The following is a 16,137-nucleotide window of genomic DNA, read 5'->3' on the forward strand; positions in this document are numbered from 1 at the left end:
AACCCACTCACTCCCCCCCGGTAATTGCATCCACCCAGACACCAAGCTCTGCCAGAAGACTCGGAATCCCGGGGTTCGTTAAGTCGAGACTTTGTGTCGCGGTTCGTTTCTTGTTGTTAGAGCGACGCGCGAACTCAGCGCTGTGACGCTGAGTTAGATGTGACCAGGCTTGGACATTAAAACTTGTTTAGTTCTTTATTGAGTCTCGATTTATTTCTTGTTGAATATTTGAGAGTAACGTTTGAATGACAGAAGTTAATTTCCAATGTGGCGACGTGTCCAGCAGAGGGCTATGCTCAATCTGTATCATTCTCGCAAGTACTCGACCGATCACCTATTCCTATACAGGGTGTTCGGCCACCCTTGTGAAAAATTTTAATGGGGGATTGTAGAAGCCAAAATATGACGCAAATCAAGAATATCAATTTTCTGTTTGAGGCTTCGTTAAAAAGTTATTAACAATTAAATTAAAAAATTTCAAATCGTTCTGGAAAAATTATTTTCGATTGCAGGGGTCAATTATAATCATTTTTGGTCAATACACATATCCCCGAAATCTTACGCACTTTTGAGAAAAAAATTCCTTGCTGAAAATATAATGCCTGACCATACCATTGATATATTTCACTGAAATTTCATGCATATCTTTAAAACGTCATAACTTCTGAACGGATCGAAGCATTTTAGTGTTTCAAAATGCAAACGACGCGTATTTTGGTGCAGAATATGTACAACTTCCAAAAATATTCGAAAAATTGTTCCTTGATTCCGTAAAGTGAGAAAACCCCCATAAAAGTGGTCCAATTTATAAACAGCCGTAACTCCTACCATAGTGAATACATTTCAATGAAACTTTTTTCTGAAGTAGAATTCGTACAGTTACAATATTCTGAATAATAAATTCGCGTTTAAAAGTCCAAACAAAACTATTATCGAGAACACACAAGAAGAATTTATATCTTTCTGAAAAGTGAAGTATTTAAATTGCATACGTCGAATTTTCGAATGGTCGACGCGTCGGAATATCGGAGCGCAGAAAGATTCGACAAAACCGTCCCTAATTCCGGAAGAAAATCGTCGAGCAATTCCATGAAGCGTGATTACATCGGGCACAATTTTCTCCGTCCTGGATCGAATCCTCCCCGATCCTAGATCGCCGTCGTTGCACGAACAGAGATTCAATGAACGATTGAAGGTGGACGTCCTTTTGACGCGTGTTCACGCATGAGTAAACGCGTCCTTCTTTCGGAGCCATCGCCGGTAGGCAATCAGGAAGGACGGAGAGAACGGTCCTGGGGGCGTAGAGGAACACACACGTTCCATCCAGGAGCAATGTGCCAGCAATTTATGACAAGGTACACGCGCAAACACATGCGCCCGGGAGTATATAAACGCGCGACTCGTCCGCCTACGTGTGCAAATAGACGGTGGTGTCTGTGCGAGGCTACGGACCCGTGGCTTGTGCACAGCCTTATAGGTGCACCCCTTCCCTCTCCTACGCCTCCGCGTAAGGGTGGAGCTCACGAAGAGAAAATCCTTTGGCCAGCGAAGCTTGGATAATCGCGCCTCGAGCTATAGTCGCGCCTCTTCGCCGGCAGCCACGCTAGAGAGAAGACGCGCTTTGCTGCAATTGCAGCTTGCCCATCCGCGTGGAAATCATAGCTCGCTGCGGGACTCGAAATTGTCCGGAAACGCTCGGATTCTTCTTTCACGGAGGCAACTTCTTCGGGGATTTGGACGTAAAGAGGTCGCCTCGAACATCGACAAGGATCTCTCTTTGTAATTCCACGACCCGTTCCCCGATCGTTGTTCAGCGCTACCCGTGGCACCGCCTCGATCCTCGCGAGATCGAAATCGAATCTGGGTTAGGGGACATACGACCTTGAAGGAACCGATCTACCCCCGTCGTTCCCGACTATCAAAGGAACGATCTTCTTTCCAGCAAAGGATCTCTATCCGCCCTTTATTCGCCAATCGACATACGTTTTGCACTTCGGTTCGGTGTAAAGAAGTTACTTTTCGGGGTTGTCGTTTCTGGCACGCTCGCCAAGGTTCCGTGTAACCTCGAGGAGGAATATTCTTGGCGAACGGTGCCGTACTCTTCTTTTCAGCTTATTACTTCGATGCACTCTACGCGTCTGAGGAGAATAAGAAGCAATTTACAGGGGGTTCCCCGACAATTTCAGTCGAAGAAATCATTACGTTTTCCGAAAGTTTCGAGTCTCAAAAGTCTCAGAAATATTTTCCGCGTAGTTAGGCGTTGAAATTCGGGATAGTAACGTTGCTAAAGGGCTAGTACGGAAGTACCGCGCGTGGCTTTAGTAAAATAGGAGGATGGGGACACTTGGAGGCAAAAGCTTTAGAACATTCTCAAAATTTGATGAGAGCGAATATGTACAGTGCAGTCATAAACTTTTTAAAGTTTATTTCTTTCGTCATCGTCGTGACAGGGCTACAGAAAACGCGTATATCGATTGAAAGTTGACGTTTATTCTTTCAAACGCTTGCTGCGGAAGTGCTAATAAGATTTAGAAGACACCATTTCTCTACGACACATATTTCCACGTATTTAAATAATATGGCTTCGCAAAGTCTTGTCGTGTGGCTATAGTGCGTTAAGAACAACTTTAGACTTCTGTGTAAGTGATCTGTGGGCGACACGTAAATATTCGAGTGTAAAAGGAGAACCACCTAAATACTTAACGTTCGAGCTGCACTGGTGCAACTGGTAGACGCTGGAGTGCACGATAGCCGACGGAAGAGCGACGAGGAAACAGTGACCAGCGAGTAAGAAGATCCATCGGTGTCTCGTTGATTGCGGCCGAAGTTGCTCGTTCACAGAAAATCCGACAATAATCCCCTTAGGGGTCACAGACCGGCTATGGAAGTACCATATTGTGAAATCTGCCGGAGAGCAATGATGTTCGAGGTTTGAGGCTCGCAGACTCGTCCGACGGGGGATGGTATTGGATGTCATCGCGAGAGAGATTACGCGCCGCTTTGAAAGAGCCCGCCGTGTCTCTCTCGTTCCTTGGCGATTCGCTCTTTCTTCTACCCGTTTCCTCTTCCCCCCTGCGAGCACAGTCTCTCTCCTCTTTCTTCGCCAGAGGTACACCGCTATTTCACCTACTCCTTTCCTCGCTGTCGTCCGTTTGCTGAGACGCGCAACACATCTACCCGTCGCCTGCGTCCCGCCCCGCAAACCCTGTGGCTCGACCCCACCTTTTTCCACCCCTCGAGGCAGCGGGAAACCCCTGTGGTATTGAAGGGAGCCAGCTTTCATATCCCATTTGCCCCTATTTTTCATAAGCGATATTAGAATCTATCACTGAGACCCGGCAGGCACTCTACCCGAAGAGCAGAAGGGATGGAAACCGAAGGGGGATCGAAGAGAGGGGCAGGAAGGGGGTAGGATACCGTTAAAAAAGATAGAGAGACTCCCGATTATCGGTCGGGTGGGGTAACTCGATCGCTGACGATTATCGACCCCATTGAAGCAACGACGTGAATGGATCCAGGCTCGCGACGGCGAGACCCTTGCAATTCGTATTTCTCTCACTCTCTCTCCTTCTCGCCGTAGATGGAGACGAGAGATGAACTGGCGTATATATTACATTAGCAGTCTGATATTTCATTCATCCCGACGCCGGGTATATCTCGTTTCTGGGCCTGATTCCGATCGAACGATCTCATTTCGCGAAGCGCCGCTGTAACCGCTTCTATTTGACTTTCGCGGACTTTTCACGCAACCATATTTCTACAGGGCGTTTCCAAATTCCGGGAGCAAACGAAAATGCACCGAAAACACAAAATGACATATTTTTTCACGTGTAGCTTGGTTCCTGAGTAAATCGATATTGAAATTTGTCTTTTTACACATTTCTACATGCACGAATGCTACTTTCTCACCATCGCAATGTGGTCTCGATCGTAAGGGTGTTTAATATGTCGCCATTTCTGAAAATTTTAATTCCCTAAAACCCCGTTTACGTCTAATTGCTTGGATTATTTCCATTAGATAGTAAAGTGTTAACAACGAATTGAAAGTATTTATTGCTTAAAAACTGTATTGTAATTGTAAAAATTGTTAACGGTATGTCCTGTTGTTTTTACAATATAATCATATCCTGCGTTTTATGAGGTCACATGATAGAAAGAAAGGAACGTAAAGCACCAACGCTTGAAAAATTTGCTTTTCATTTGTTTACCTCCAAAGTTGTTCCACAGGGACTTTCTTGCTTGCATAAGTTCTCAATGGATTTCGAAAATTTCTTTGGAACAACTTTCAGTTCCTACGTCACGAGACTCTATTACTTTCAATTGTTGTTCCATGTTTTAAAGCACTTCACTCTACTCTAGTGATAAGGTCTACATTAAGTTTTAATACATTTTTCACGACACCTTATAGAATATTTTTATATTAAGTGGTTATACTTTAATATGATAAAAAGTCGAAGAAAAAATATTTGATTCCAAATATTGTTTAAGTTGGTTGTCTTGAAATATTATTTCTTTTCGAAATTAATTTGACCGGAATATTTAACCCTAAAATTCAAAATTTGTTAAATATCACTGTAATTCTGTTCATTTTCAGGTCACATAATTTACGTTAAGCATTGAGATACTATTATATATAAAACGCAGCTATTTAATTGGTCAAGAGTTATTGAAATTTCGTCGAAATAGTTCCCCCATAAACCTGCCAATAAATACAGGGAGTTTAAAAGTATTCAATGCCTATGATATCCAAGTTTGACGTGGCTTATTATTGGTCGATGAGCCGACAATAGCTGAGATCAGTTAATTTCCAATAGAGATGGCATAATTGTTCAACGTAAGCAGCGCCGGCAGTGTCTTCGGGGATTCGAGTTTCGTCACTGTGCACACACAGGCGCGTCCGACGACTATGGGGAAATTTCCAACGCGTTTTCGAGCGATCGAACGATAATACTCGAGGGAAGCTGGCTCCTGCGAGCCGTGGATGAGAGAAATTTCTTGACACGACCGTTATCAGTCGACTAGATAGGCGTCGAAGAGCTGCCAACTACACCCTTGAATTTCAACCGATCGCGTCACGCGTAACAATAGACAACCACGGTGGCCGATTACACGGGCTTTTATTCAGATGCGATTAACATAAAGTATAAAAGAAACGACGCGTGCCAGGAATCGAAACGGAACGCGAATTTACATACCGTACGCGTATGTGTACAAACGACCAAAGGAATTCCATTCCCGTGGAAAGTATCAAAACGTGAATTCATCCTGCCTCGATTAGAATCGATAACGGTGCGTATAAAATTAGCATAACACGTCCTCCATCTCATATTTCAGTTCTTTCCTTTGCAAATGCGAGAGTCGTTCTGAATTTCGTCCGCGGGTACTCTTGCATACGTCTAACAAGAAAAGCTTATTCTCCTTGGAATCAGGAGATTCGGAAAATTGGGGAACAACGTATGCAAGCGGAGTAGTTGATCTGCATATAGCTCAAAACTATCGTTCATGCCATAACACAATTTTAAGCAAGACTAAAATTTTGATTTTAAACCTATTTTTGTAAGTTTACTAAAATTCACAAATCCTATTCAAATTTAAAATCCTCTCGCCCATATTTGGGTGACGCGGTAGTCAAAGCGTTAAATACATTTTAAAACATAATTCTACTTTTCACGATAAAAAGGTCTCGTTTTAATCAATATATTTGACTCTGTTCTTCGTGTATGTGAAAATCTGGAATCACGATAATTTGATCACTCGCTGTGAAACGTGAGATATAAATGAAAATATCTAAGTTACTAGAACAAGACTCCTTCTTGGAAACCCACTCTGAGCAATTCCATCGAAAAGGAGAAAGACGCAGATACTGAGAAGCACAGGACAACGTTGAATCGCGCAATCACCGGTCGTGATTAACGCTCCGATTGATCGCGGCGTCAAATTAATGTTATTTATCTTTGGCTGTAGCGACGTTGGCGCATTGGCGTCGCGTATTACCGTAATTACTAATTATAGTTTCAAGCCAGCTCGTTAATTACCCGATCTCCGATCTCCGCGAGCGAAACGGCCGGCATTATTGACTCGCTAAACAGAAAAGTCTCGACCATATTTTCAACATATTTGCGCGCGGCCAAGTCCCGAGGATTGAAACGGCGCGCACCGAAATTTCGCCGGCGGTTGCGCGTCGTCAGCACTCCTCTCACGTTTTAACGATCATCGGTGATTAAACAGTCATTACCGGCTCGGTATCGAATTATTGTATCGCGGGTAGAATCCCGGACAAGAGAAAATCCAGAAATTTCACTCACCTCTGTGCCTGTTGGTCTGCTTGTCGAACATCAGCATGGCGTCCTCGATCTGCAATTTCAATAAAAACGTGTTATCCACGGGCACGTGTTTTGGGAATTTGTTGGGTTCAGAAATAATTATTTGTCGTTTTTAGTTTGAATCGACTGCCTTTAGGAAAATATATTTCACGTAATTAAATAATCTTCGTTTTTACTAACCCCTATGTATTTAGCTTGAAGTAGATTTTAGACTTTGGAATAGGTAATCGGAATAATGGAATTAATAAGAAGTTAGTTCGTACAAGCATACAATTAATTATTTATCTTTCGACTTTGGTTTGCTCTTCTTAACGTTTTGTTGTTTTCTTTATTTTTCTTGACAGAATACTCCTAGGATTACTATTGTTATAAATAGTAACAACGTACATTCAGATAACGTTATAGTTATTTTCATGTTGTTAAAAATTATAAATATTTTAGTAATATTTAAACTGGAATGTCAATATAGGTTCACTAGTCTTGAGATAAAAATTCATATTATGTCATGGTACAAGAAAAACGTTTTCCAGGTCATTCTATATTAAATATCTAATATTAGATTTTAAGTTATAAGTTTCTGAAGAAAATTCAAAAGCAAAAGGTCAAAAGCGTAAAAATATTGAGTCGGATTCCTAGAAGGTACTAAAATATAAAATATAAAATATTTAATACTTCTATAAAAGGAATCATAAAATTTTATTATTCGTTGGAAACCGGGTTTGTAGTTAGATTGGCAGTATTACTGTCTAATTCGCGCTAAAAATGGACTTGTTTCTACGGTAGAATTATCAATGTTTCATATCTGCTCAGAACATGACATGCTCCTAAGATTCAAAGTTTGCAGGTTTAAATTTAGCTGACTGAATTCTTTATCGTAACGGTTCTCGAATGTTCCATTTAGAGCTCGTGAATAACCCAATATGGTTAATGCACTTTACCAAGTGACATGTTTATTATTGAATTTTTAACAAAATACTAATTATCGATCCAGAAATTGTAATCTGTATTAAACGAAGCTATCACAAACAATATCGATTAAAGCTTGAAATAGTTCTAAATAGGTCTCACAATGGCCATATAAGTTGAAACTCGCGAATTCCAAAAACTAATAGAAATCAAAAAGTACTGTAGCATTTTTCAATTTGAAGCTTCGTTTTTGAGATGTAAATTAAAATTTAATGGTTCGAGTTTCAGTTATCTCGCAATTTTGAGAAAAGTAGATTTAACAAATCTAACAGAAAATAATACCTTACACGTTTTTATATCTATGAAGCAAATATAATATCGAAACTAATACAAGTTTAAAAGTATCATTACATATTTTTCATGAATACACGACAGAAAAGAACATGCTAGGAGCACGATAAAGCAACAGAGATTAGTGTCATAAATTAGTTGTCGCCCTTAGTCAATATTGCTGGTGAAACGAACCCCTCTGCGTGTTAGAAGTCTCAAGTACCCTTCTGAAATCTTTATGGATCGTAAACAACATTGTAGGAGCGCCGTGTATTACTTAGGGTGACGCCACGAATTTTTGAAAGACAGTCAGTTCATATACACTAGAAAACCAGAGTTACATTCTAGAATTCAAGATTTCGAGGCACAAACCGAGCAGAAAATGACTTCGAAAACATTATGGTAATTCGACCGTAATTTCGATCCTTTTTAAGGACATACAAATTCAACATGCATTTTAATATCATGCAATTCAATTTAAATGTTAGAAATCAAAGTTCTTTTCATTCTAGTACCGGTAACAGAGTGAAAATTATTTTCTTGTTCTACCATGCGATTCTATTGGAAATTTTTAAATAGTTTATTTGCATTATTGAGACTTGGTAGCTGAAACATCAAATTTTGCATCGAGTGATACTTATTTTCTTGTCTGGCAGAGTAAACACAATCTGTGACGACACTTTCTGAATTCACCACCAGAGGGCTATGCTCTTAAGTCTCCCGCAAGTACTCGATCGTCCTCCCATTCCTACATATACACTCTACTTCCTACAGTAGCATACCGCGACAAATCAAACGATTTAGTGATTCTTATTTTCTTGTCAGGCAGAGTAAAAACGATATGTAACGACACTTCCCACACTCGCCACCAGGGGGCCACGCTCTTAACTCTCTCGCAGGTACTCGATCGTCCTCCCATTCCCACATATACACTCCTCATTTACGAGTCCACTAGCTTTCCTCCTGCTATTTTGCTCTCTGTTTCTTACAGCAGTATCCCCGCCACACATCAAACGATTTAGCGACTGAATTGTGTTTCGCAACGATTAGAAAGCCCACCCCTCGATAAATATCCATCGCCTAGGAGCGCAATCTCCCATCAAGGAAGTCCCGGAAAAGGTCCCAGGCACGGATCGTACGTAAACCCCGGAACCCTCTCGGAGCGATTCCCGTGGAAGGTTGATGTCCTTCCGAATCAGAGATAGGATCACTTGTATTCTTCCAGGAAGTACGCGTGTGCCGTAAAGCACAGCTGGACCGAGATTTACGAAGCGCACCGCCGAGAAAGGCGTAGCAAGGGGATTGAGAATAGCGGGAGTTTGTAGCAGGAGGGTGGGAGGGGTGAGGGAGGGGGGAGGGGGGGAGATAGTTGGGGGTGTGTTGTCGGTAACTGAAGTGCGAGCTCGGAGCAGAGAGAAGCGCAGGAGGCGGGAAGGCGACGCGGCTAGTAGGATTTATGGGACAGGAGAAACAATAGGGATTACCTTTACCCCCTGCCGTCCTACGAGTTCGTCCCCGCTTTGTTCCTAGCTGCTTCCTGCGAAAGGACCCGCTAGCCGGAGACGATAGAAGTAGCGGCCACGCAGCACGTGAAAACGGATCGGAATTGTTCCTCGGAGAATGAAAGGGCGGCGACGGAAGGGAGGAGCGATGGGGAAAAACCGTGTTGTAAGCCGCGGTTGCAACCAGGCTAGGTGCAACGGGGGTGTAAATATTAGATTATGCGATTAACAGTCGATGGACTTCGTTTGCGAGCACGAGGGGACAGTCTCATCCCGTTTGCATCTGTCAACGTAGCGTAATTCCCTTTACCGGGTCTTACGTAATACGTTTCACAACGGAAAGTAACATCGGAGGGGCGTGACTACGAAAAGACAGGGTTCGCGTTGATTTAAACGCTCGAAATTCTTGGTCAACGTTGGAAATGGCTTCGGGGTGAGAATTCAAATCCATCGAATGGAAATGAATCTTATATAATTTTTGAAATCTTTCTGATTAGGAGGAAGTGTTTTTAATTCTTGACTTTAAACAAAAATTCTTTAACTTGGATTTTATAGTAGCGAATAAAGAGACTATATATTTTAATTAAAATGTACCCCTTTCACCGCTTCTATAGCTAAAAAATAATTAGAAATATCCAGAATACTAGAGGTATTAGCGATTCCAGATTATTGGAGGACAATATCTGCCAATACTGTCTACGCACAAAGCAAACGCGGGGGAACTATCGACAGAAAAAAGTATGCCGAAGCTATCAACAAAAATTGTTCTCTATCGTTCCCCGCAATTGTCGGGTTTATTATTTGGATGGACACCGATACCAGCCCCCTCGGTACTTTTATCCGCGGGATCGTCTGGATTGGAGGCCCGTCCGTGTCCGCTCTCGACGCGGGAGGGTTTGTTTGAATATCGTTAACTGTTTCGCGAGCGTAACACGAGGGGAACGGGGATTGAAAACGAAAAAAAGAAGGCGACTAACAGCTCGCTTCTGGAGGCTCCGGCGAAGCTAACGAGAAAGCAATCGCGCGTAAGGCTTGTAGACATTGCGTCTTCCTCGACAAAGAATGATTCAAAACCTGATCGTTCCGTCGTGGGAATTTCTTTCTCTCCTCCTATTTTTTTGCAAGTGTAAAAATAACGGTCGAAACCTTTGAAAGCGAAGAAGTGCATCGAAAACGAGGCGAGTACCTCGGAGATGACGATTATTCATCGAAATAACTCACATCTTGTTGCTTTGAAAGTCGCATGAAACATAGCAAGGAATTGAGTCTCTTAGACGGCGTTCGTCCCATTTCAACTTTCAAAAGAAAAAGTAATATTATACGACGAAAGAAAAAGGGACGAGAAAGAAGAGCGAGAGAGAGAGACGGAGTGAAGCTTTTAATGAAAACAGAAGAGGCGTCACAGCGTAAGACAAGACTGACACCAGGGACCCCTCTCTCCATCGCCAAGTCTTTTACTTCCCCCGTTGTTTTTCACAAAGTGTATGTTTTTTCATTATTTTGTTCCTATTACATCTTTGTCGTGATGCGCGACCGTACGTACCGGTGCGTTTCTGCCAGTTAAATCGAAATCACCGACTGTTTTCGTTTGACGCGCCACGGATTTATCCGTTTCAAATGTACCGATTCGAACGTACCACGCGAACAGAGCTGACGTCGATTAGACGAGATTCTCGAGCACTCTCGAACAACAAGCCTGCCACAGTGCCTCTCTGCGATCGAATGCAATGACATATCTCGAGAAGATTGTAATGTTACCGCCGCCGACACGCTGCAAGTACAAATAGGCGTCTACGGAATCGATAGACTTGGAATGTGGAGTGCAGACGAAACAAGGGAGCAGCACGAATCGATTTATACGCGTGGCACTAACGATCGGAGAAACAAACGCGAATCGTAAAATCATACGTGCAAATGAAAAATCGAAAATTGGTCCGTTGATCGATTATCCAATTGTATTCTACGAAGGGAGAAGCAGCGTTAATGTATTTTTCATTAAGATAAATGTCCCACTGACCGATATTTCTTTCGTAAAATGTCACTTTTAATGGCAGTAGGTATTTCTGGGTATTATTTATTCGTACAATATAATATGTGAAGATAGAGAATTATATGTATATTCAATTTATATTATCAAGGAACACCAACCTTCAAATAGTCATACGTGTTCCATTTATTTATAGAAATGAACAAATTTTAATTTTGTTGCAGGCAATACTGCCAAATATCAACAGTTTATTAAGGATAAGAAATATATTAACTGCTTCGAACCATTTAATAATCATATTGTTGAAATAAATTTAAAGTGTCTATTTTAAATATTAAGTGTACGAGAGATGGGAAAGAAATCAACTGCTTCGAAATTATTAGTAAAATTAATTTTCGTTCTTATCGGTGATCCTCGCAAACAAAATGGTAAAGTTGTTCAAATATCTTTTATCAGCAATTCCTTAATTATAAGAACAAACGAATCTCGCGGATCCACGCGAGTGTATTAAAGGAGTCGTTCAATTTCATCGCGGGAAATTAATGTCTCCTTTGGGATATCGAACAAGATCGTTTGCGCTTTCTGCATAAAAAAAAAAGGGCAGTTCGTTTGAAACCGAAAAGGATCAGGAATCTTGCGATTGCCGTGGCAGTTCTTCAAACGAGCGTAATTAAAAATAAACAGCGAGAATGAAACAATATAAATTCTGAAACGATACCCCGCCAAGAACCCGATCCCTTTGATCGCCTCAACATTTAATTCATCGCGGCGTGTTTCGTTAAACAAAGGAGATTGCGCCACATTTCCCGACGCGGAATTATTTCAACTTTTTTTGCTCTTTTGCTCCGCGTTGGCCCGCCGTAATATCCCCGGGTAAGAATAGCGAAACCCTTCCCGATGTACTTTGACGACCTCGAGTTGTTCGACGGAATCACCCTCTGGGCTTCGACTCGTTGAATCGACATTAATCTTCCTCTTGGACGGTTTCTCGCAGTTTTCTGTTCGCTCTCGGATATACGATGGTTATTGTATTCGCGTTAAGTGGCGATTACGAAAAACATTTCACAAACCGGGAATTCCTGATGGGTTCGGTTTTACGACTGTCGAAGTTTCACGATTAATTCGATTCATCGTCGACTGTAAATAATTCGGGAAGCGATTATAGCACGCGTTCTGCGTTATTTATTTATAAATACGTATTTTAAATCGAGGGATTTTATGGGCGATAGAAATTGTATCGCTGGAAATCCATGATACAGTAATTGGAATAAAACGATTTCTTAACTGTATTAACAATTAACGATAAAATTTATTAAAAGATAAATGCTCAAAACTGAAATTGTAATGCTGAATTTGAAGAGATAAGTATCTCATGATTCTGTGAGTTTCTAGTAGGTGAAAACAAAACTGCAAGTAGTAACGCTCAGCCCTTGGTCAGACGCGTGTAATACACGAAGTTGCGATTTTTCTTTAGTAGGTGTAAAGTTTCAAAAGTTTAAAACTTTATGGAACAATCTTCTTTTCGCATATATTCTTATAATTACGGAACAGCTTCGCTTGAAACTCTGAACTAAGAAGTGGGCTAGAAATGTTTGAATTACCGCACGTGTTACCACTGAATGCGCAGGTTCGACTAACGATCGTGCGTAACTACTTGCGAAATACAGACATCACGTACAATTTCTTTGAAACTAATTACGTGTAAGAGAATTTAAACAGTTATAGTCTTCAATTCGAATTTTGTTTGCGTTAAAATAAATAAAAATTGCACTTTAATTACATTTTTCAAGGATGCAGTTATTATTCTATATATAATAGTATATTTCAATACACTTGTGCAATGATGTTAAACTACGAATCAGAGTAAAGAGAAGCATTTAGTGACTCCTAAAATAATGTGAAATATTTATTGGGGATGATTTGAATAGAGCTTGAGATTCACACATAAATTCTTTGTATGAAAACTGAAGATAATATTTTCTGAATAATTTCTTTCTTTTCTGGTTGAAGTATCTATTTTTTGAGTATACATAATGTTAGAATCGATTGTAAAACCGTGATTAAATAAAGGGAAAGCAAAGAAATTTGCGTTAGGGAAAGCTTGTATACCAATTTCAAATGGCTCGACTGTTCTAAAATAAAAATTCACGCAATCGCTAAACGATTATAAATTTCACAAAGGCGAACGTTCTCCGTTCCCTGAATGACCCATATTTCGTCGCGTTAAACGATTCCAGCCATTCGGCCGTGATATTTATTCGCTTAGATCAGAATTCCGTGGCCCCGGCAGAATTAATAGGAGAAAATAATTTTACATAATGGGATTCGAAATAACGGTGTAATTTCAACGGTTATCCTCTTCCTCGCGAACGAACAATGGTGAAAGGTTATGGAAGGAAGGAGAGAAAGACGGCGTAGGAGGGTTTCCGTCCCTGCGGAGCAATCGACTTCTGGTGAGTGGGCGAGGTGTACCTTATTACAAGTTCGATTCTAGTGGCGTTACAGCTCTCCGTGGACCGTGTTGTAGATTGCTGTCTTACGAGCCCTGTCCTTTATACCAAAGGGCGTTCCCTGTTCCCAGACACACCTCGTATCATTTCCCGCGGCACCTTTCATCCCCCCGCCGCTCTGGGGCTCGTGCTGGCATTCTTGTTTGGCAAACTAATTTAAAAGGGCGCCGGGAACTGGGTCAAGAGTGCGGACCCTTTATGCGAACTTTTCCCACCTGGCCTTTCCTGACATTTGCAAGAAACTTACCGAATATAAATGTTACGGAAACTGGGTGGCCTGTAATTAGGGGAACGCAGTGAACATTACATCTTAAAATTAGACATTTCTATATATCGAAAGTATACATAAAAATTGCAAACAGTGTTTAGGCATATTAGATATATGGATATTATTAAAAATATTACAGTGACTTCGTGGATTGTAATTAGAAGAATGCTGTGAACATTATATTTAGAAAATAAACATTTCTAAATATCAAAAGTATACATCATAATTGCAAACAGTATTTAGATGTATTAGATATACGGATATTATTAAAAATCGGACTTCGTGGTTTGTAATTAGAAGAATGCAGTGAATTATATCAAGAAATTAGACATTTATAATTCAAGGGTGATTGGGAGATATTTCGTTGACTATAAACCTTATTGAAATTAACTGTAAAATTGAACTGAATAGAATGTGCATAAGTACTACAGAATGTATAATAATAACACACACGTGATCGTGTCTCACAAATCGACTTTCATTATGACCACAACTCATAGAACTTTCTCAATTTGACTGACACATGCTCATGAACTGTTCCACGGTGATTGACTCTCGATCCTCCATCGCTCTGCACTCATATTCACCCGCGTGTGCATCACGCATTCGTGCCACGCGTCCGAAAGCTCTACGTGCATTCTAAGAACTCATTCTCTCTTCCCTTACAACTGACAGTCGAGCATAAACATCCTATATTTCGTTGTTTTAAACACTTTTCGTTCGATCCATTCGCGTGAAAAGTTCATTCTATTCGTTGTTCGAAAACTGGATGTTAAATATTATTAACGTTCACATTTACCGTATTAAACTACGTGTTGTTCTTTTGTGAATTATTCTTTGAGGTTGATGCACTGCTTTTGTATTCATAGAGTACTATCAGCAGTGCTGAAAAATGTATTAAACAATTTGCAAGTTTTTTTATATATAGAGATGTGACAGTAGAAATATTTTATTGTTAGCAGTAAATTTCATTATAAACTTTGTATGAAATTCTTGTTAAGTTCAGGAAAACCAATTGTTGCTTCTATTGGTATTCAAAAACTGTATATAATAATAATTATAAGATAGTTATTTCGTGTTACTGCAAAGATCTTAGAAAAACATTTTAAATAATGTATGAAAGATAAACGACTATTCGTCTCTCTTCGAATAAAAATTAAAATTTGATTTGCAAAAAGAAACATTTCAAAATGAATAAATACAAATTTAATTAATCGAATAAATCTCATGAATAAATTGCTGTTCGTTGGTTTTATTGGTTATGTACTACTCCAATAAAATTTTTCTCGCTTCGATAGGAAAGTTATAAATCGAAGTGATATAAGTCAGCCTGTGTCCAGACGCAGTATGTACTCGGTATAAGACACGGTATATCCTCTCGTAATTTTTTCGAAAATAAACTTATATAGAAAAATAGGAATGTTCGAAATAACCAAATAAATAAATAACCAATAAATAACCAAAAGTCTTCGATTATAAGATAACATCATACAAGTGTTTGAAACGTACGAACAGTTCAAGCTTTTCCAATTTGACAAGTAAGAATTTTACATATTATCAAAATTAGCTGCATTTTGTAACTAAGAGCATTGTATTTTATCTCATATTTTATGCTTTCGCGACGAACCTCGACGTTCTTTTTCGACAAAAACGTAGACGTTTGGATTAATAAGAATACGTTCCAACATTTAACGAACCAAAAACGATCAAATTCTTGTTTAAAAACAGAGCTGCTACGAAACACTTTTGCACTGAAAGTCAACTCCTTTCCAGTTGCGCCAGGGTATCGAAACTAATCTTCTCAACGCCCGTAATTATTTTGTATAAAGTTAGTCAGAATCTCTCCGCTGATATCGTATTCACGGCGCTCGCTGTTTACATTCACGAGCCATTCCCGGTCGAAAACGTTTCTATTTAAATCCCCGTCGTTCAAGAAGCCGATGCGTCGACGAGATAACCTAATGCGATAATCGATTCCCGCAGGAAGACCGTAATTGCATTTACGGAGACGAACGAAGCATTCTAAAATAAACACCGCCGCCGGAGGTGCGCGCTCACGCTCGGCCTGCCCGTCTCGTGAAAGGTTTCCCGTTTCTTTCCCTTTTTTTTTTCTTATTTTTCTTTTTCCTTTTTTTTTGCACCGTCGCCAGCTCGTAAAACGACGTGGATTTAAACGAAACGATACCGATTTACCCCTCTGGTAACAGAAGCGCCGTTACAGAAGCAGCTCTAGGATTTCCAAAGAATGCTCTCCCTCTTGCTCGTGCCCCCCTTTCCACTCGCTTTCTCTTCTTTTTTTCCGCCCCTCTAG

At 40.4% G+C, this 16,137-nt stretch overlaps 1 protein-coding gene across 4 annotated transcripts in view; it reads right to left on the reverse strand.

The window, feature by feature from the left end:
• LOC122401420 (RNA-binding protein Musashi homolog Rbp6) overlaps positions 1 to 16,137 on the reverse strand; it is a 1,207,497-nt gene that overhangs the window by 219,032 nt on the left and 972,328 nt on the right. For all 4 annotated transcript variants that reach the window (XM_043403532.1, XM_043403533.1, XM_043403530.1 and 1 more), the window contains exon 7: positions 6,306 to 6,354. In XM_043403532.1, the coding sequence (XP_043259467.1) occupies positions 6,306 to 6,354 (49 nt within the window). The remainder of the gene's footprint in view (positions 1 to 6,305; positions 6,355 to 16,137) is intronic.

Source organism: Colletes gigas, unplaced genomic scaffold (genome assembly GCF_013123115.1).
Source record: "Colletes gigas isolate AHSC1104 unplaced genomic scaffold, ASM1312311v1 Colletes_gigas_Sc00024, whole genome shotgun sequence".
Taxonomy (NCBI): domain Eukaryota; kingdom Metazoa; phylum Arthropoda; class Insecta; order Hymenoptera; family Colletidae; genus Colletes; species Colletes gigas.